Below are 22,764 nucleotides of genomic sequence, written 5' to 3' on the forward strand. Positions count from 1 at the left end.
CCTACTAATGAGCCATACAGCATGCTGTCTGATGCACACTAGCACATAACATCCAGGTAAATAACGCTATACGGCGTCAAGATAGGTATAGTCTTAGCTGCATGCCAGCATCCCTGGTGGTTCTGGATCAAGAGGGAGTCAATGCCAACATCTAGAGTAGTAAATGGGTTTGTGAAAAAGGTTTTCTGGGATTTTAATATGGATGACCTGTCCTCAGGATAGGTCATCAATATCAGATCGGTGGGGGTCCGACATCTGGTTGAAGGCAGCCTACCCTTCATTGTTTACCTGCTCACCGTCAACATCGCAGTGGTGAGCAGGTGTAATTACAAGCTGTCCTTTTCACTTCAATGGGACGGCTCCTTCCTATATATGCGGGACGCCGCCTTCTCCTCAACCAGCTGATCGGCGGGGGTGTCGGATCGGATATTGATGATGGCTGCAAGGTCACATATGGATAAATGAAGGGAATAAGGGAACTGTATAATAATCTGTCTCCCTGGTGTTAAAGGACAGAAAAAGGGGGTAATGTCTGTATCCATGGTTGTAGGGTGAAAAAGGGGTCATTATTTCATACCTGGTATCCAGTGTTTTATTCACATTTTCAGGCTCCAGCATTGTACCTGTCACAGAAAGAAACGTCTGTTTGGTTGTTATTGAACAGCTGTACAGTTCTTTTCATGATCAGGCAGAGCGCTATGAGAGTTAGGCTTGATCATGATGGCGAGAGGTCAGGGACTCGTTTCCTCGAGGGTCTCGTGTTCTTAGACCTGTTTCACACTGCTGGGAGGCTGTTGGCATGCTGGAAATCGGCCAGAAAAATTGTATTTATTTCTCTGCATATTTGCCGGATCACTGTTGGACCCCATTCACCAAGCACAGCAACGTACATAGCGGTTGTGCTTGGTATCGCTCTCATCCCCATTCACTTCAATGGGGCTGAACTGCTCCTAGGCCACGTGACCGATGAATGTGTCGTCACTGGCCTAGAAAAAGCTGTGAAAAGGCAGTAGTGCTGGCAGGAGCGCCGGTGCCTTCACAAAAAGCTAGTACAAACATTAATGGTTACAGCAGCAGGTTTAAAACCATTTCTGCAGAATAGGAAAGATGGGGAAATGCCAGAAAAAATAAAAGCTTTCCTACTTGAATTACTTTCTAGGGAGTGATTCAGACCATGCTGTGTGTCAGGCAGGCCAAAAACACTATGTCCAGACCACTAGGACTATAGGAGATGCCCTTGTGCAGAGAAAGCTTTCAGTCACATGGCTTCCCAAGCTTTTTCTACCTGGGCTGGGTCTCACCATCACAATATAGGAAATAGCGCCTATGCACACTCCCATGGTCCCGGTCAACAGAGAGGCTGGCACCTTTTTCTATAGTGTGGAAGCACGACCACCACTGCTGGATTACAGGGTGGTCGTAACCATGGAAACGAGCAGTGTATAACACGACAGAAAAATTAATCCAGCCAGCAAAGGAGGCAATATGGACAATCACAATACATTAGTAAGTGCTCTGTATTAACTTTCTTCACAATGATTTGGCTTTCCATTTGTGAGATCCGTTCAGGGCTCTCACAAATGGTCCAAAACAGATCAGTTTTGCCCTAATGCAATCTGAATGGAAAAGGATCCGCTCAGAATGCATCAGTTTGCCTCCGTTCAGTCACTATTCCGCTCTGGAGGCGGACACCACTGCTTGCAGCGTTTTGGTGTCCGTCTGATGAAACTGAGAAAAACGCATCCGTCCTGGCACACAATGGGAGTCAGTGGGGACGGATACGTTTTCTATGACACAATCTGGCACAATAGAAAACAGATCCGTCCTCCATTGACTTTCAATGGTGTTCAAGACGGATCCGTCTTGGCTATGTTACAGATAATACAAACGGATCTGTTCTGAACGGATGCAGACGGTTGTATTATCTGAACGGATCCATCTGTGCAGATCCATGACGGATCCGCACCCAACGCGAGTGTGAAAGTAGCCTTATCAATGAGATCACCACAGACCCATTTGTACTTGGCTATCATCTACAAGCCTGGGTAGCTGGCTGGGAGGGATAAGGTGGATGTTTGATAATGGGAGAAACGTGTAAAAATTCTTTGCTATGCTTATTGTTTTTGCATTCAAAATATATTAGGCAAATATATAAATATCTAAAGAGCTTGGCAGCATAGGTCTGAAGAGTACCTCTCTTTTTGGAAGGGTAGGCTGCTATATCTCCTGACTCCACCAAAAACATGCATGCTTACCAGACACCACTGATGGTAGCTTATCTCCCTTGAGGTGATGAAATTCAACATGTCTGATCCTTCTCTCCTCTGACACCAACTGAGAGCTCCCCAAAAAAAAATGATGTGTATGGCTGACAATCATGTGTGGGGGCCTTTTGTGTCATTATCTACCCCCCCCCCCCTTGCCCTGTGCTGTATGTGACCCAATGAATTGTAAACTGAATGTTTTAATTTGGCTTGGAATAACCCTTTAAACGACATGCAGTATACTGACAAATTCAGAACAGTGTCTGAAGAGGATTCGACAACATAAAATACATTTTTGCCCTACAGACCTTTTAAAACACTTGAAAAAAACAAGAACGTAAAAATACAAACGAAAAATTTATTTTGTACATAATGTCAGTGAATTTGTTCAGGTAGCATGATAATAGTTTCTTCTTAACCCTGGACTGTTTCAAATGTCAATTTAATATATAGGTTTTCTTTCTGTACTATACTCAGACGCCATATTTCTTCTTTAGAGCTGCATAAGTTTCAGTTGTTTTCTTTGCTTTTTCTACATAGGCAAATAAAGCCCGGACATCTGTATAAAAAAAAAAAGAAAAAGACAAAAAAAAAAAAAGACAAAATCATTGTAAAAGAGGAATGAGTACTGTATGATAATCAATAACACAATCACCAAGGGGTACAGAATCAAGAAAATAATCAACGGTGATCCCTAATAAAACATAACTTTTAATAAGTGCAATTAATAAAAGGTCCCTAAGAATGTAACAGGTCAACAAGGAAAAAAATACAGTAGGAGTGCTCAATGACACTCAAACATGATGGTGCCCGGCGGCTCCTAAAAAAGTAGCCGGTAGTCCTACCATATCGTGGGAGTCCTCCGGACTTCGTGGATACACAACTGGTGGTATGATCCTGAAAAATCAAGGCAGGTAACGGATAAGTACGGAAAAGGGCTCTAGATCCCTAGACAGCCCTAAGGTACGGGTGCTATGCTGGCCCTATCGTCCTAGCCACGGAGCACCCGTCCTAAAAAGAATGACCCTGTCCAGAACCTTGTCCTCAAGCTACTTGGCCCTAAAGTGCCCTAGTGCAGCTAGTCCCTACATGCATGTTTCGATTTACGCTCATCAGGGGAAACATAACAAAGATTGGATAGGAACAAAGACCAAATCAAGAAGGGCATAAGAAGTATGGTCTAACAACATAATGTACATACAAATAGGTACTGATACATAGTGTGAACAATGCCTAAAAGATAATCAAGGCTATTATATTGGAAGGGGCAGCCCAAGATATAGGCTCCACTACACTAATATGCTGAGCCTATACAAGTGCTGTAAGATATGGGGCACTTGCCATAGTGTGGGGGAACCTGGTGATAGAAAGTCACCTCCAATCCGGTGGGCCTGAGCACATACCGAGGCAGTAAGATAACCTGTCTGCAGACGGCCACCCGCCCGGAATTTAAATCAAAGTCAGGTCTCAAAACGAGGCCTGGGACGCAGCGCGGTGACGTCGGAAAGATTGTCAGCGCTAACTGCGCATGCGCGACAAGCACTTGACATAGACAACGCTTCCCGAATGTGAAATTCCTTGATTACGCGTCAAGATGCATCGCGCGTCATCAAGTAAGGCCACATAATGCGACATTAACATGGAACGCTTTCTTAACATGCGACCAAGTTGAAGGATGTTGCCAGGCAACCGGGACATGTTCCCAGCAACCATCAACCGCGCGGACCTGGATATAGGACAGCACTGGACGTGAAGGGCATTGAGTGGCGATTTGATATAACAGGTAAACTGTTCAAGGTGACCCAGACCTAGAGTCGCTTTTGCACAGAAGAAAACATACAACAACCATAGCAGATTCATGTTGTAAAAGTGCATGGTCCCAGTTGCCCCCACGTGTGGGTGGTGGGACAACTTCAATGCCAATGGCTTTAACGCTTTTGGGGTCACCAGAGTGGTGGTCATGCACATGATGGGACACAGCCGTATCCCCTCCTGTTCATCAATATGTCTACGCAGTTCCCTCTTTGTTTTGCCTACATATTTAATAGGGCAGCCACACGTGATTTTGTGAATGACTCCCCAAGTGCGACAGTTTATAAAATCCTTAATTGGAAAGGACCGCTGCAGATTGATACTGTAAAACATTTTGCCTGTCTGTATTGTACTACAGGCAACACAGACACTACATCTAAAGCTACCCAAAGGGTTTTCGATGTAGCCAAGAACCACCATTTAGAGCTGGACTGGAATGGCTGTGTACCAGAATGTCCCGCAGACTATTTCTTCTCCTAAAGGTTATCTGTGGATAATCGTGGATGCTATCCCTAACATCTGGATCCATTAACAAAATAGGCCAGTGTTTTTGTAAGGGTACTTTCACACTAGTGTTATTTTTTTCCGGCATAGAGTTGTGACCTAGGGGCTCAATACCAAAAAAGAACTGTTCAGTTTTATCCCCATCCATTGTGAATGGAGAGCAATCAGTTCAGGATGTCTTCAGTTCAGTCTTTTTGACTGATCAGGACAGAGATGAAACCGTAGCATGCTACGGTTTTATCTCCGGACAAAAGAAACTGAAGACTTGCCTGAATGCCGGATCCAGCATTTTTTCCATAGGAATGTATTAGTGTTGGATCCGGCATTCAAAATACAGGAATTCCGGATCAGTCCTTCCGGTCTGCGCATGAAGGTAAAAAAGAAAGAAATGGCAGCTCCTTTTTTTCCGGATGACACCGGAAAGACGGGTCCGGCATTTCAATGCATTTTTCTGACTGATCAGGCCAACAAACTCGGATTTCTCAGAACAATTACGTCTCAAAGAGCAAATATTGACATTGTGGATTTTATAAATTGTCGCACTCGGGGAGTCATTTACAAAATCATGTGTGACTGCCCTATTGAATATGTAGGCAAAACAAAGAGGGAACTGCGTAGACGTATTGGTGAACACCTGGGGGACATTATGAACAGGAGGGGATACGGCTGTGTCCCATCATGTGCATGACCACCACTCTGGTGACCCCAAAAGTCTTAAAGCCATCGGACTTGAAGTTGTCCCACCACTCTCACGTGGGGGCGACCGGGACCGTACACTTTTACAACATGAAGCCCGGTGGATTCACACGTTACGTACAGTGTCCCCCCTAGGACTGAATGAACAGCTGTGCTTTAGCCGTTTCATTTGACATCATCATCACTTTCCCCCTTTTTCCCTGCCGGTCCCCTACATTAGTTATTTTTGCTGGAGGCCGCCTGCAGACAGGTTATCTTACTGTCTCGGTATGTGCTCAGGCCCACCGGATTGGAGGTGACTTTCTATCACAAGGTTCCCCCACACTATGGCAAGTGCCCCATATCTTACAGCACTTGTATAGGCTCAGCATATTAGTGTAGTGGAGCCTATATCTTAGGCTGCCACTTCCAATATAATAGCCTTGATTATCTTTTAGGCATTGTTCACACTATGTATCAGTACCTATTTGTATGTACATTATGTTGTTAGACCATACTTCTTATGCCCTTCTGGATTTTGTCTTTTTTCCTATCCAATCTTTGTTATGTTTCCCCTGATTAGAGTAAATCGAAACATGCATGTAGGGACTAGCTGCACTAGGGCACTTTAGGGCCAAGTAGCTTGAGGACAAGGTTCCGGACGGGGTCATTCTTTTTAGGACGGGTGCTCCGTGGCTAGGACGATAGGGCCAGCATAGCACCCGTACCTTAGGGCTGTCTAGGGATCTAGAGCCCCTTTCTGTACCTGTCCGTTACCTGCCTTGATTTTTCAGGATCATACCACCAGTTGTGTATCCATGAAGTCCAGAGGACTACCACGATATGGTAGGACTACTGACTACTTTTTTAGGTGCTGCTGTGCACCATCATGTTTGAGTGTCATTGAGCACTCCTATTGTATTTTTTCCTTGTTGACCTGTTACATTCTTAGGGACCTTTATTAATTGCACTGATTAAAAGTTTTATTAGGGATCACCGTTGATAATTTTCTTGATTCAGTAACTGTACTATCACACAACTTTACATAAATCAATAGTACAAGCAACAACAAGAAACTTTGTAATGTATTTTATGTCTAGTTCTCATGTTACCAGCCGTTTACCCCTCTCAACCCTCCTTGCTAATTGTTTTTCACTTGAAAAAATCCTTTACATTCCAACTCAAGACAGGAGCAGCTCTTCAAGAAGAACACATTACACATGCCAATAGAAGTCTACGAAGAGGGGAGGAGTGAGCAGGAGCATAAGCTATGATGGCACTCAAAGAGAGAGACTAAAGAGACTGCTCAGCTACATAGACTTCTATATCAGCATAGGTGCTAAATTCACAACCACAAGTCAGTAACTCTCTGTAATGTCCTCAATGATCTAGGACCATACTTCTGAGAGGGTAAAGATGGAGATTCTCTTCTACTTTGTGTGTTCAGTGGATGGCAGCTAGTCTCCACCCAACCCCACCATGTCTGAAAGAACTGCAAACTAGACATTTACTGCCCTATGCACAAATAAAAACTGCTGAAAAATGTGCCACCTGCACCTGACATTGATGGCATATCCTAGCAATATGCCATCAATGTCTGTGATGGGAATACCCCTTTATGCTACATTCAGAAATCCAGTGGGATTCAAGATTGAACAGGATTCCCACAAATAAAAAAGGTACCTTCTCTAAAGAAACATTGAGGGGTGGGTCTAGTAACATCATCTAAGTGGACTTCACTTACTACTGAGGAGCATAATAAACAGGTTTATGGCAAAATTAATAATCATGCTAATTTTCAGATCTTATTTTACAATATATTTATATAGTTTTATGATGAAATTGTAAAAACTCAAGCACGGATTTTAACTATATGAACGTACCTTCTTTTTCCGATTCTGACAAAAACATAACTGCCATATCAAATCTCCTAAGCTCAGAAAATATCTGTAAAATCTCCAACACAACTTCTGCGTCTTCATTCCTTAGAGGGGAAAAAAAAAAAAAAAAGTATAAAAAAATGTTTATAAGATACCAGTATTAAACTTACTGAAAATCCTGGTTATTAATTTATTTTCTGTTTTTCATTATTTACAGTGCTGAATCTTGAAACACTGGTGGATTTTTCTAATTTGGTAGCTAAAAAGAATGTCATGCTGGTCATTGGTATCCAACAAAGTTAATGGAAAATCGACTTATTCATATTTGTGTTCACCTAAACATGGAGACTGTATATGCTGCTATGCGGATCAATGACCATGACATCGGCACAGTCAAACTTCTCTTTTAACTGCACAGGGCATAGATAAATCTCCCGACTGCTTCTGATTTAGGCTAAACTTACAGGTTACGCTAATGGTTTAGCAGGTTTTCCAACAGTCTTAGGCCTCATGCACACGAATAGTGATGAGAGAAGCAAGCTTCAGATGCATCCAAAGTTGCTTGGTTCAAAACTTTGGATTAATACTGTACAGAGATCTATCTCCATACAGTATTAGTATGTGTGGGCTCCGATGAGTCGAGGTTAGTTAACGAAGTAGTGTGTGACTTTGTTGAACAACTTTGGTAATTGATTGTTACAGTGGAAAACCCCTTTAAAACTTGAAACCGAACTCTTCTTCGGTTAGGACTGGCACATGTCCCATGTCCACCAGGACCAACAGGTGTAATGGTGTAACCCTCAGACGTTTTGAAGATATCATGTCCCCCCTTCTGCAATGTTGCCATAAAGATTTTGTGTGGATCCAGATTACTGAAAACACTAATTGCATACATATTGAATAGGGATGTGAAAATCAATTTGTATTAATCAATTCATTCATCAAATACAGTTTATCAGCAGCAAGAGGGCCTTACGTGTAGCCGTGCATGCACAGTCTCTACTACAGTATCAGCAACAGAGCCTCTACGTGGAGCAAGCACAAGATTGCCAGGGCAAGGTGTTGCCAGGGCAAGGTGTCGGTCCCTGCCATTCAAGCAGTGGGGACAGCTATTTACAGCTGAAAAACTCTATTTAATAAACTAGTAAATTTGTACGAATCTATTTTCTCCTCCCTAATATTAGGCACTGTTCAAGCCAGGTAGTGCATCACAAAATACATCAAAATGATATATAATGACATATCTGCCTTAGGGCCCATTCACACTTCCGCAAAATTGGTCCGTTGGGCAACGTTGCGGAATGGTTTCGGACCCATTCATTTTCAATGGGGCCACAAAATTCCGTTCTGCAAAAATATAGAACATGTCCTATTCTTGTCCGCAGACATGGACAAGAAAAGGCATTTCTATTAAAAGTGCCGGCCATGTGCGGCCCGCAAAATGCAATTTGCGGACCGCAAAACACTTGTGGACATGTGAATGGAACCTTAATATAAGGAGAAGCTCAGAGCACAAACGATTGACTTGATCTTTACTTACTCAATGTATTTAAGTCGTAGAATTTTGATTATTTCATTGAAGACATCTGGATCTAAAGCTTTATGAAACAGATTCTTGTAGTGCAAGGGCTCAATTTGCTAAAAATCAGACATAAAGCAAATATTACATATGTTCAAAATCAGTAGATGTTACTATATATGTACACCATACATACACACATAAGAAATCATATCTATTGCTTTATTTGTTTTCTATAAAATTGGTAATATAGTATGTGTATATCTAAACATTATATTGCAAGTTTTTGGGAGGAGGAAGCTATCCTTTAGATTTTAAAAGTCTATAGCAGGGGAGGACTGGCCTTAGACACTACGGGGAAACTTCCCGGTGGGCCGATGCCCTGTGGGCCACCTGACCTTCCTCACAGCTGCCAGCCATGGCAAGTAGTGATTTGACGCTCCATTCCTGACATCTGAATTTAACTGTATTGCCATCCCTATGGCAACTGGAGTAGAAAAACAGAACGTGGCAGTTTGCCCTGGCCAACAGAGAGGGACAGGTTTTGGGGAGGTATTTTGTACTGCTGGGGCAGTGTTTTAAGAAGCACTGTGGTACTGGGCTCTGCTGGAGTGGTATAATGGTATTGCCCACTTGTGTTGACCCTGCCTATCAATTTGGTCCCCACTTAAAAATAGGGCTGTTTTGTCACACCAGGAGGTTGCTATCCACTCCGCAAGCATGCAAAAAGAAAATTAACATTACTGCTGTACTTACTATATGAGAATTAGAAGCTCTCTGCGCATATTTTTGATCAAGAATATGTTGGGCCCATCTACCAGCAACAAGGTGGCTTCTATCAGACAGGACCAACACTAACAGTCTTGCATTTGTCTGTGCAATATGAAGTGTTTGTTTTTGCTCTGCAGTCATGGTATTATGCACCTGAATTGCCTTTTATACGTAGTTTGGAGGTGCTGGTCTAACTCTCTTTTAGAAATTTATCAAACATGTGCCATTTGATAGATGTGGCATAAAGTACAGAAACACAGTCTCAAGCCAAACTGATTTTATATATTCCCTTCAAGATAAATTCCCTCCAATATGTCCAGATTTTGTTCTACTCAGCCAGTCATAAAGAAAAAGCTAAGACATTTAGTTAGTTCCTACCTTTAAGTACATATATAATATATCTGGGTTCCCTTTCAGTCTTCTTATATCTGACTCCAGCTGAAATGAATTTGCAGGAACTCCTGGAACGTCACCGTCCACTGATGGAGATAATGCAGGCCGATCCTTTTCCATTTGTGCTGGTCTGGTCAGAGTTGGAACGCTGCTATTGAGGTTATTCCTAAATAAAATCAAACATCACATTTTACACTGGACAAAGTTAATAATGTCTTTATATAGCAAGCTTTAATACATCCTGACTGTATGCATAATAACAGTATAATACATAATATTTGACAATAATCCTGTGTCATTATATAATCCTTCCACGGTCATTGATTTTTCATTTTTTTTTTATTTTTATAATTCTTTATTTAATACACTTAAACAATAAGCACCCACAGTTGTTTCATATAGAAATTCTGGCCTCTTGTTTCTGCCTGGTCTGGGTCCCCCCTTTTCTTGTCACCTGGTCTTTCCTAAGGCAATAGCCCTTTCCCCACCTCCTGATCCATTATGGAGTGTAATGTAGGCCATACACATTGAATAGCTGCCAGCTTAACAAGCGCCGTCTCCTGACCCCTCATACACATGTGGTTCAGTTGAGCACGTATGTGCTGCGCGTGGGGTGAGAGCAGAAAGCTGCCGGACACTTCTGGCAAAGGCTTATCTCCTGGGGGAACAAAAGTATCTGGCGAACGTATTCAGTACAGCCGATCCTTGTCTCCCCTGACATCTGGCGAAAAGAGTCGGGGCTCTTCATACATATTCGATTGTTCCCATCTTGTTTTTTGAGGTACGTCACAGGTGTACAGTCCATAAATTCCTTGACGTATACCTCTGTACAGGCATGTTGAGGCGTATGTTGACCATTGACTCCCATTGCAAAAAAATAACACGAATAAGCACTCCGCAGTACACTTTTTTTTCACTGTGTCCCTCTGCATTGAAAAGTGTGGGAGAGCATGCTTTTGCGGTATATACTGTATTTCTAGTTAAAAAAAAAGTAAAATAAAAATTGCTGATGCACCCCAGAGCAGCATATTCCAAAAGGGCACTCTTTCAGCATGTGGTCCTGGGGACAAGTCCGGTTATCTGCTGAGCAATAACGCTTGTCCATGGGCTGTGTCTGGTACTTCATCTCCTGCCTATTCAAGGGATTTGGGCTAAAATACAATCTCTGACAGTCCATGCTGAAGAATTTTACTAAACCCATGCAAACCCCACCCCATAAAGCACCCACTGACCCATGATTAAAATCAGCACAAAATATCCAGCTATCCTTGGGGAAGTTTTGTCAATTCATTTCACAGTGACATTAATAAATTGAAAAAGAAAGTGTAAGGACCAAATGCCATAAAGACATTGTAATATTTTAAGAAAGTGATGGGAAGCAGGGGTTAAAAGTAAGCGCCAGGTTAATGGGTACAGTGCACGATGCAATGCTTCCAAAAACTGATGTGTCTTCTGGACAAAGCACCAGTCATAACAAATACATCAATGCAATGGAAGACTATGTGCAGCCAAGTCAAAGCAAAAAAAGACAAATACACATTAAAAGGCCTTCAGATGGCAGAGAACAGCAAGTGACGGCTGTAGAGGTAGAATAGGACATCACAGGCGGTACAAAGGCTACAAGTGAGAATACAGAATTAGGTGAGATTTCTGGGATTTGGTAAACAGGTTCTGCTTTTCATGAGCTACATCTGGTTATGTAAAGCAATAATAAAATATTCATTTGGCATAACGTCTTCTATGGAAAATAATAATACACGTCTTAGATAAGATCTAAATGCAGCGCTCGGGCTTGCAATTTCTATAGCTTTTGTGCCTAATAAAAGCGCCGTCGTTTTCAGTACAAAAAGGGGCATTCCTGAACTTCAAAGCAAAATCACAGACTGCACCGCGGCATAAATGGATTTAATTAAATGGATGATCCATGTGAATGACTTTCAAGTTGTTCTATTGTGGCAATTATACAATACACTACAAATCCAATGCCAAAAACAGCATTCTAATAATATTCACGTTTAAGATATATATATAAAAAAATAATAATAATAATACACAAATTATAGTAATATTCCCTCTATGGCATGAACACAAAAATAAGCTGCTGTCCAGCATAATGGCTTATAATAGTCTAATAGGATCTATTACCTGAAAATATGTATAACTACTGGAATTAAGACAGAAGATAAGGCATGTACATAACTATCAAAAGTTATTTTAAAAGAAATGTCATGTCTAGGGAAAATCAGCTCCTCGGTTTTTAATTTATTATTCTAAGTAAATAAAGCATTAAGGGGGTTCTCTGGGCTTTTAATATTGATGACCTATCCACAGGATAGGTCATCAACATCATATCGGCAGGGGTCCGACACCCGAAACTCCCGATGATCAGCTGTATGAGGAGACGGAGCACACAGTGTACATGTGCCGTCTCCCTTGCTGCTATGTCTATGGCAAAGCGGCAGCGAATAGGAAGAGAGAAGGGAGACGGCACGTGCGCACCGTCTCCTCATACAGCTGATCCGAGTGCAGGTGCCGGACTCCTGCCGATCTGATATTGATGACCTATCCTGAGGATACCAAAGCCCAAAGAAACTCCTTTAGATATGGATAAGCTATTTTCAGGATATATCATCAATATCAGGTTGGTGAAAGCCTGACACCAGCTAATTCCTGCTGATCAGCTATTTGAAAGGGCCGCGGTGCTCAGGCAAGCGCCAAAGTTTCTTCCTCAGCCTGTGACATCCATCAGTCACATGGCCTTTCTGCAGTTCAGTCCCATTACAGTGAGTGGTATTGAGCTGCAATACCAAGCACAACCTGTATACAATGTACAGCCCTGTGCTTGGTAGGCTGTAGACCCCACCAATCTGGTATCAGGACAGATTATACAGTATGTACCAGTATCTGGAGGGCATTTGTATTTAAGTCTTAGAAATCCACTTTAATCAAATTCTATTATATACTATTGGAGGTGGCTCTTACTGTATTCTGTAGGGCAGGTATGGCCAACCTGCGGCTCTCCAGCTGTTGCAAAACTACAACTCCCAGCATGCCCAGAGCTATCAGCCTACAGCAGGGCATGGTGGGAGTTGTAGTTTTACAACAGCTGGAGAGCCGCAGGTTGGCCAGCCCTGCTGTAGGGGCATTACTCTATCAGCTCTGGTAAATATAGCAACACAAATCTCTTTCCTGATATGGATATGGTACATGGAATTAGTGTTGGAGTGCAGACTAGGTGTAACTGATGACCTATTTTATTTCATTTTATGCAGACATTACCATATGTCCCCAGTGGAGCTCACAATCTAAATTCCCTATCAGTATGACTTTGGAGTGTGGGAGGAAACCGGAGCACCAGGAGGAAACCCACACATACACGGGGAGAACATACAAACTTCATGCAGATGTCCTTGATTATTAGAACCTAGTGCCCCAGCGCTGCAAGGCACCACTATCCTCTTGATAGGTCATCAGCATCTGATCGGTGAGTGAATAGGGCTGAGCTGTGCCTAGACCTTCTCAAACCCCCACCATCAGATGCTGATCACCTATCCAGAGGATATTTGCAGGAATGATGGTTCTCTATCACTGCCCCATGTAAAATCCCCCGCGATCAAACAAAAGAATAAAGACCTGTTGTCCTCTGATCACATTTTTCATGCGGCAGTAAAAATGATTTTTTGTTGGCAGCACATGCTATGTGCTGCTGACAATGCTGAGGACAAACCGATGTGCGAATGATTAAAGGCTATGAACTATCGTCGGTGCAGCCGTTGACCCCCCGACAACTGCTCAGTGTAAAATCTGCTTTTAACATGGATTGACTGGCTTGCTGTTGTATTGATCTGTGCTTGTTATATGCAAATCTCTGCCCATGAAAGGGACCCTAGATACACACCGTTTTTACCAGATAGTTGAGACATGTATTTTTATGGAAAAACCCACACTTCTACAAGAGGATGCCTGCCAAGCAACCTGAGCAGGACTGGTTGCCTCCACTTGCAGATTTGCCTATGGAGGATGCTCTCCAGGGCATGGTGAGCGCTCTTGTCAGGCTGCTCAGCCATGAGTTCCAGCTCTACAATACATACATGTAGTAATGTAGCAATCTTGTGTGCAGTATAAGCCTAAGAAGAAAACTCACCAATGTGGAGAATAAGCAAGCGCTAGAGAGCAGTTTGCAGTGAGGCCCCCATCCCCTATACACACACAAGACTGTAAACATTTCCTTATATACTAGCTTTAAATTGCACTCAGTACCACTGTTCATCATAGTCCCTGCACTTACTTTTGTCATCAATGGGAAAAGATATGTCCAGTGCCAGAGGTTGCAATAACGCCTGTACAAGCGCTATTGACGCCTGTTCAGGCCATTTTACTCCCTGGAAAAAGTCTAAGGGGTACCAATTTGCCTTAGGCCCCATTCACACGTCCGCAATTCTATTCCGCATTTTGCGGAACGGAATTGCGGACCCATTCATTTCTATGGGGCTGCATTGCTGGTGTCCGTGTTTTGTGGATCTGCAAAACACACGGGTGTGTGAATGGACCCTTAGACTTTTCCACTACAGTCAGCACTGTGAACAGCACAGGCAGCGCAGTCTGTGCATGCAATAACCAATAGCAAAGCGCCTCACAGCACAGAGCTTTGCTATTGGTTAGTTTGGGAGGGTGCCGCAGCAATACAGACATCTGCAGCTGGGGAATCTGGCGGGAGATGAAAGGAGGAGGGGCCGGCTCCCGAGGATGGCTGTACCAACAAGAGCAGGGCGCGCTGCTCAAGGACCACAGCAGATATGTCCCAGACATCAAGAAGACTAGGACTATGTCCGGACATCAAGATAGAGGCACAGAAGGTGACAGCAGCAGCCTGTGATGTATGTAGTGCAGTGTGTGTAATGTATGTGGTGCAGTTTGTGATCATCACGCCCTGCCCCCCATGCATCACGCCCTGCCCCCCATCCATCACGCCCTGCCCCCCATCCATCACGCCCTGCCCCCCATCCATCACGCCCTGCCCCCCATCCATCACGCCCTGCCCCCCATCCATCACGCCCTGCCCCCCATCCATCACACCCTGCCCCCCATCCATCACACCCTGCCCCCCATCCATCACGCCCTGCCCCCCATCCATCACGCCCTGCCCCCCCATCCATCACGCCCTGCCCCCCCATCCATCACGCCCTGCCCCCCCATCCATCACGCCCTGCCCCCCCATCCATCACGCCCTGCCCCCCCATCCATCACGCCCTGCCCCCCACCCATCACGCCCTGCCCCCCATCCATCACGCCCTGCCCCCCATCCATCACGCCCTGCCCCCCATCCATCACGCCCTGCCCCCCATCCATCACGCCCTGCCCCCCATCCATCACGCCCTGCCCCCCATCCATCACGCCCTGCCCCCCATCCATCACGCCCTGCCCCCATCCATCACATCACAGCCTGCCCCCCATCCATCACAGCCTGCCCCCCATCCATCACAGCCTGCCCCCCATCCATCACAGCCTGCCCCCCATCCATCACAGCCTGCCCCCCATCCATCACAGCCTGCCCCCCATCCATCACAGCCTGCCCCCCATCCATCACAGCCTGCCCCCCATCCATCACACCCTGCCCCCCATCCATCACACCCTGCCCCCCATCCATCACAGCCTGCCCCCCATCCATCACACCCTGCCCCCCATCCATCACACCCTGCCCCCCATGCATCACACACTGGTGTATGTGGTGCAGTGTGTGATGTATGTAGTGAATGCAGGCAGGCTATTATAGCCAAGTGATAACGTACAGGGAAGATCCAGTATATTGGACTGTACTTTATCCCTTAGCTATGATTGCCTGCTGTTATTTAGATTAGTAATGGTTCCCCCACATAAATACCCACCTCTTAGGCCACGTTCACACCACCACTATATATTTCTGTTGTTTTGCTCCGTTAGATGAACAGAACAACAAATATAATGGAATTGCTGGATCAGGCATGTAAGGCTGGGTTTTTGTCATCAGTTCAACACAAAAAACGTATATGTTAACAGACATCTCAGACAGATGCCATACTGTTGAAAATAAAGATGTGTATGAATGTCTCATGTATTACCAGATGATTGCAATAACTCTACTTTCTTCTTATTCATTATGGATAAACCAGCCTTAGGCCTCATTCACATGTCAATGTTTGGCCAGTGGCTTCCATCAGTGACAGCCCAAACCATTGCAGGTCAAAAACACAGAACAGGTTCAGATCTTTCCATTATACCTTAAAACTTGTGTGAGATCTACTCTGGTTTTGGTTATAAATCACTATCCATCTTTATAAATCTATCTAATATCGATCTATGATCTGTCTACTGCACCACCCAAACAATAGCAACCGTATGCTTACCACCATCCATATGCTGGCTGAAGGGGCCCACCTCTACCTCCTAGATTTACAGAGTCCCCTGCCACCACCACACATACTAAGAGGGCCATCCATGACCCATCAGCCATAAACTGACTGAGGGCCCCTCACCCATAAATTTAGGCTTTGTTTACACAGCACCAGAGCCCTCTGTCAAAGGTTTGCATAACGTAGGCCACTGGGTAGGCGTATGGTGGCATGCATGGCAAGTAGCCTATTATTATTTAAAAAAGAAGTATACTTATATATACATATCTAAGTATGCCATATCATTTTTTTCTCTCACCCTTTCTGGATTAAATAGCATTGTCTAATGTGCTAATCTATACTTAAAAAAATTGGCTAGCTGACACATACAGGCCAGATGTATGCACAACGGTAAATCCCCTTGGCCTTCGCTGGGTGAAATGAGGACTATTGATACATTGAGTAAATCTGCTAGAGGCTTTCCCAGTGCATATACTTACCCTGTTTCCCCGAAAATAAGACTGTCATATTAATTTTTGCTCCCAAAGATGCGCTAGGTCTTATTTTCAGGGATGTCTTATTTTTCCATGACACAGGGAGATCAGAGGGGGGAATTAAAATGACACAGGAGAATCTGAGGGGGGATTACCATTTTAGTACCCCTTTCTTATCCTCCTGTGTCATTTTGATTCCCCCCTCTGATCATCCTGTGTCATTTTAATTACCGTTTTTAGTCCCGTCCCCCCCCCATCTTCACCAGACATCCCCCACCTTCCATCAGATATTCCCCCCCCCCCCCCACCTGTCACCCGGTCCCCTGTGTGTCCGTGCCAGCCAAGTTGCGAGACTCCATCAGGGCAGAGCGAGCAGCGGGCGGAAGAAGGCGGCAGCTTGTCCTGGCGGCGGCGCGGGCTCTCTGATTTAAAGAGACCTCACACCGCCTGCTCTGCGGCCAATCAGTGAGCTGCGTGGCAGCGCCTTACGGTACCGTAGCTGCGAGGTCCTTACATTCTGGGGTGGCTTGCTTTATAAATCGGGGAGGCCTTATTTTCGGGGGATGCTTTATAATCGGGGAGGCCTTATTTTCAGGGGGGATGCCTTATATTACAGCGATAGGCACAACTAGAGGTAGGTCTTATTTTCGGGGAAACACGGTATTAACGGAGATCTCTGTCATAATTGACTAAGGGTACCCGTCCATCACCACCCATTTGCCAACAGTGGTAGGAGATCCCTCTGTAGGTGAATGGATGGTGAGGAAGGTATGGGTGATATGAAATGCTTCTATTACCTTCATTCACCTTTCCTCCCATCCTTTGGTTGTATGCCTTTTTTCAACTGTACTAACTGTGTAACTATATAAAATGTACGGGTGATGGCGGTGCAGCAGAAACACCACACCTCATATACTGGTCTGGGGCAAAAACAAGCATAGTACTAATTGACTGAAGCTCAGCCAACCACTGTCAGGCTTAAATTCAGAACCATTTCCACAGGTTATTCAGTAATCCAGAAAGCAGTGCCAATGAGTGTAGACAGTACAGGCGGTGGTGCAGTGTGGCAGCAACTCCTGGGTCTGGCCAACACTGTTCCCAGTGAGAAGCAAGTTGCAGGCTGCAGTTTTATCGTCCACCAAAAGGGAACAACTATTGAATTTTAATTTTCCTACTACCCCTACTCTCAGAGCTGTGCTAAAATACACAGTCCGTTGTGCGGTGCTAACATAATGGAGAGGTCACAGAAAAACCTCCTCCTATCTCGCTAGAAGTTCTTAAGACCTTACAGAACCAGGTGGGGAAGGCGGAAAGGGACCAGTGGATGTAAAAAGGGGGGACTGCGAATGAGGAAGGCCTAATACAGTTCCAAGGGAAACTATGCCTTCCCAGGTCCCTCTAATCCACGATGGCACAGGCAACCCATGGGGTGACGCACCAGTCAGAAGCTGCTGTGTGTGATTTAGTACATAGCGCATGGTACGCCCCAGGGTATAGTACTGTAGCAGTTAGATATACTCAAGGATGTATGATTTTTGCCCAGAACAACGTGAGAAAAGGTGGTTAAGGTACCCCAGAAACACACGTCTTGCCCTTTGTATCTGTTTCAACACTTGCAGACTACCTTCAACTACCCAGGGTGGGCATGTAGGAGTATGCATTGGTCAGTGATGACTTGTTTTCAGGATGGCCCGAAGCATACCCGGTAGCTAAGACCACAGCAAAGAAGATTATGGCCGAAGTTGTATGCAGGTATGGGGTACCTGAGACCATTGAAAGTGACTCAGGTGTTCACTTCACAGGTGAAGTGATGCAGAAGATAATGAAGGTTTTGGGTGTAGAACACGCCTTACATGTTTCGTACCATCCCGACGCGTTTCTTCACAGGATGCCCCAGGATTCATCAGGGGACACGGGGCAGTTACTGCAGTCAGAGTATGGCTGAGTATTTTTGTTTGGCAGCGGTCGGCGTATGGCTCTGAGTCCACCATCAAGCTATAACCCAGGGTGGTGGCGTCCGCAGTGGTGGGGTGACCGGCCGCCAAACAAAAATACTCAGCCATACTCTGACTGCAGTAACTGCCCCGTGTCCCCTGATGAATCCTGGGGCATCCTGTGAAGAAACGCGTCGGGACACATGAGTATATCCCTCACCCTATCCCCCTCTTTAGTGGATATATTTGTTGGTGGGGTTACTCTTTCACTAATTGTGTGTTTTCCGTTCCTCTGGACGGTTTGTGTTCTCCCTGTGTCAGGGCCTCAATAGGGTCACTTATACAGGAAGAGAGTTCCAGTCGGGGCCACCCCTTGCGGGGCTTTTTTGGACCCCGTCCCATGGACACATTTTGTAGGGCGGACCAGGACAAGCAGGGAGGCAATAGGGCTAGCTGATCTGATTTGACACAGTTGTGCCCGGTTTGCCACCATTGGTCCAGCCCACCACCCACATCCTATTTGTTACTCAACTGGTCTTTCCATTGCACCAGTTTGTGTGTGTGTACATGTCTTACTTGTTGTTTGTCTGTAGGGGCCATTTTTTATCTCCTATTATTTAATAAAAGTGACATTTTATCTAGTATACTGCCCCCCATAATGTTTCTTGTTCCCCCTTGTGTGACTGCTGATCCTGACTAAAAGAATATGGATTCTTATTCAGATAGTAAAAATAGGTTTCTGGGCTGGGGAAGAGGTGTGTAAAAGGAAGAACAAAGCTGTTACAGTCCAATACTGCTAGCCCAGTGACCCATTAATAGTATAGCCCAAAGACTCCCAGTATTGATAGTTCTTATGTTCACACTAATCAATGACCAGGTCATGAATGCCCTAAAAGGACTTACTTCCTATTCCTGACTTTTATCTTTAATTCTGCTATTTGCATTAATTGTTTGATGTGTCCACTTAGCTCTGTTAGTCCCCCTTCCTGCTTACAACGCCACCTGGAGATCATCGACCATAGGGACTGACTTTCCCATGCTAAGTCATGCTAGGCTATACACTAGGCTAGGTTGTCATGGAAGCTGGCGAAGAGGATTCGAAGCACGGGGACAGCTGTGCTAGGCTTTCGTTAGGGAAAGAATGAGGTCCAAGGGGGGACTAAGATGTAGACCACATTCTTTGAATTCAGCTAAGAAAGCTCCTACATACTTTAGCTCTCAGACAACACCTTATCTTCTCCAGATGTGGTGCACAGCTAGACACTTCTCTTTAAGGCTACTTTCACACTTGCGTTTGATCGGATCCGTTCTGAACGGATCCGATCATATTAATGCAGACGGAGGCTCCGTTCAGTACGGATCCGTCTGCATTAATAACTTAGAAAAATTTCTAAGTGCGAAAGTAGCCTGAGCGGATCCGTTCAGACTTTCAATGTAAAGTCAATGGGGGACGGATCCGCTTGAAGATTGAGCCATATGGTGTCATCTTCAAGCGGATCCGTTCCCATTGACTTACATTGTAAGTCTGGACGGATCCGCACGCCTCCGCACGGCCAGCTGAACGCTGCAAGCAGCGTTCAGCTGTCCGCCTGGCCGTGCGGAGGCGAGCGGAGCGGAGGCTGAACGCCGCCAGACTGATGCAGTCTGAGCGGATCCGCATCCATTCAGACTGCATCAGGGCTGGACGGAAGCGTTCTGCTCCGCTCGTGAGCTCCTTCAAACGGAGCTCACGAACGGACCTATGAACGCTAGTGTGAAAGTAGCCTTACTCTATAACAACTATCAATTGGCTAAGGGCTTGTTCATATCTGCATTGAAGACTCCATTCATGATTTTTTTTTAAATGGAGCAAAACAATGGAAATACAAAGCGGTGATATGAGCTTACAATTTTTATGCCCTTTTCCCACTAAACGTTTTCCACTTCTCAAGCAAGTTGGAAAAAGTTGTGCCAATATGCTCTACTTTTTAGACAGATTCTAGGTGCAGACACTTAAATCTGGGCAAATATGTTTTCTAGTATACTGAACTTGTGGTTATAATTGTTCACGTGTTTATACGGTTGTTGATGTTCTGAGAAATAAGTGAATATTGTGTTCAGTGTGAGATTGTGAACCACATGCAAACAAGAGAGAATTTGATTGGCTGTCCATCTTTGGTTCTTTGGACATTGTGACATCAGACACATTATATAAGGAGCTGCAGAGCTAACATTCTCTTGAGGGTTGTAGTTGACAGTGGAGTATTTTCAGTGTTGGTGTGCAGTTTGTACGCATTGAATATGGACAGTGAGGACTACCTAGATGAGAAATGGAGGAAGAAAGTCGAGGAGGCAGAGCCAGCATTCTGGCCTTCTCAATTTGGAGAGGTCTTTTGGCCCAGTCTAGAGACCATTCCTGAAGAGGAAGAGAATGAGGAAGGAGAGTGGATACAGGATGGCGAGGAAGATAATGGAGATATGGACAAGCAAAACAACATCATTGGACTAAGAAGATTCCAAAATTGCTTTGACCTTGATAAAATCGGCGAGGAAGAGGAGGAAAGTGAAAAGATCCATAAGAGAAGAAAGTGGTGGATTCCAAAATGTCTCAGAAAGAACAGCAGCAGAGCAGCAAAAGCTCATAAATCGGGATTTCTTAGTGCAGTCTTCTGCTGTTGCAACATCAGGACATTGGAATAAAGGACTTAACATCAAAAACAGTTCCACCATGATAACATCAGACGTTTATAACAACATCAGTATTGAATAATAATCTTGGACTTACCATCAGTGACCAGGCACCTGACAGAAGACCTGCAGAGTTTCCAAGCATTCACGGATTTAATGTTCGTTATTTATTGTTATTATTTTTATTTAACTCTTAAAAAATAAAATGGTTTTCTCTCAGCTCATGTGCTTTCTGTCTGGTATATTATGGTCAAATCTTGTTAGTTGTGGAATGTGGGGAGGGTAGAAGATCTGGGTTACATCCTTTTGTGGGAGCTGTATTCATGGCGATATTAGCTGGTTAGAGAAAGTATTGACCATTAGAGAATCTGTCGCCAGTTTTATGGTGTCCTAAGGGAAACATAAACTAGTGACAGATCTCTACTTTCTTTATTTGACCCAGCCACTTTACTAAAACCTTGTATTGCATGCCGATGAGTCCTATATTCATAAGCTCCTGGCTTTTTCTGCCCACCTGCTGCTGATTCAGTTGGAAAAAAACTGTTAGTGGCAGGGGGCACAGAAAGCCAGGAGCGATTTTTATCGCATAATTTTAATGTGGACAGCCGCGCTGAAATGTTGCCGAAAATCCATAGGCAGCCGTGCCGACACCGGACACGTCCCTTTCAACAGTTAATGAAGACATACAGATGTCACAGGGTGGGGGGATCAGAACATAGAGCCGCTAACTAGATGTGGCACTAGTGGATTTTCTGCATGGTAAGGGAAAATGCTCAATTTTGCCTTCACAGGCAGTAATGTAAAAATAAATGTGAATGATATGATAATGTGGATCCTGAGAATAGGTCATCAATATTAAAATCCTGGAAAACCCCTTAAATTTTCTTTGTAGGAAGGTATATATAATGTACATTACATATATTTACATTTTCTTGCAATAATTGATAGCTGTACTAGGAATAAACTGTCTCAGATGGGAATCCTTTAGGCTAGATTCACACTAGTGCTTGTATTTTCAGCAGGATTCTAGACATATTTGCTGGGCTGTGGCCAGATTTCTTCTGGTCCCCATTATAGATAATGGGGCAGTTTGGCAACTGTGTAGCTTCTGGCAATGCAGGAATGCAGAGAGATCTGGCAGGTTATCCCCTGCCGGGAGTACAAGCGCTAGTGTGAAACTAGCTGTACTGTTTTAGATCAGGTAAGTATGGTTTAACATAGTAATGTCAAATTTGTACTTACCTTTCAAATCACTGGCTAAAGTGGTGCCATCATTGAGGTTGAAATGTCACCACTGTGGCCAATGATTGACAGTCATTAAGACAAGTCATTGCTGCAGTGGAGTAAAGAAAGACCAGTCGTGTCAGACTGGAGTATTTTGGCCAACCAGAAGGAATCATTCTTCGGACTTACTCCAGTATGTTCCTTCCCTTTTTCAGCCCTGGCAGCTATGGTCCGTCCTTATCTTTTTCTAATCCTAATA

General features: G+C 44.4%; 1 protein-coding gene across 1 annotated transcript in view; it reads right to left on the reverse strand.

Moving 5' to 3' along the window:
* Positions 1-2,602: 2,602 nt before the first annotated feature.
* Positions 2,603-22,764, reverse strand: part of RPAP3 (RNA polymerase II associated protein 3) — a 63,594-nt gene continuing 43,432 nt past the window's right edge. The window contains exons 14-17 of the mRNA XM_044277082.1: positions 9,804-9,984; positions 8,676-8,773; positions 7,139-7,239; positions 2,603-2,823 (exon numbers count right to left, since the gene is read on the reverse strand). Of these exons, the coding sequence (XP_044133017.1) occupies positions 2,738-2,823; positions 7,139-7,239; positions 8,676-8,773; positions 9,804-9,984 (466 nt within the window). The 3' untranslated portion in view covers positions 2,603-2,737. The remainder of the gene's footprint in view (positions 2,824-7,138; positions 7,240-8,675; positions 8,774-9,803; positions 9,985-22,764) is intronic.

This window comes from Bufo gargarizans, chromosome 2, assembly GCF_014858855.1.
Source record: "Bufo gargarizans isolate SCDJY-AF-19 chromosome 2, ASM1485885v1, whole genome shotgun sequence".
NCBI classification, from domain to species: Eukaryota; Metazoa; Chordata; class Amphibia; order Anura; family Bufonidae; genus Bufo; species Bufo gargarizans.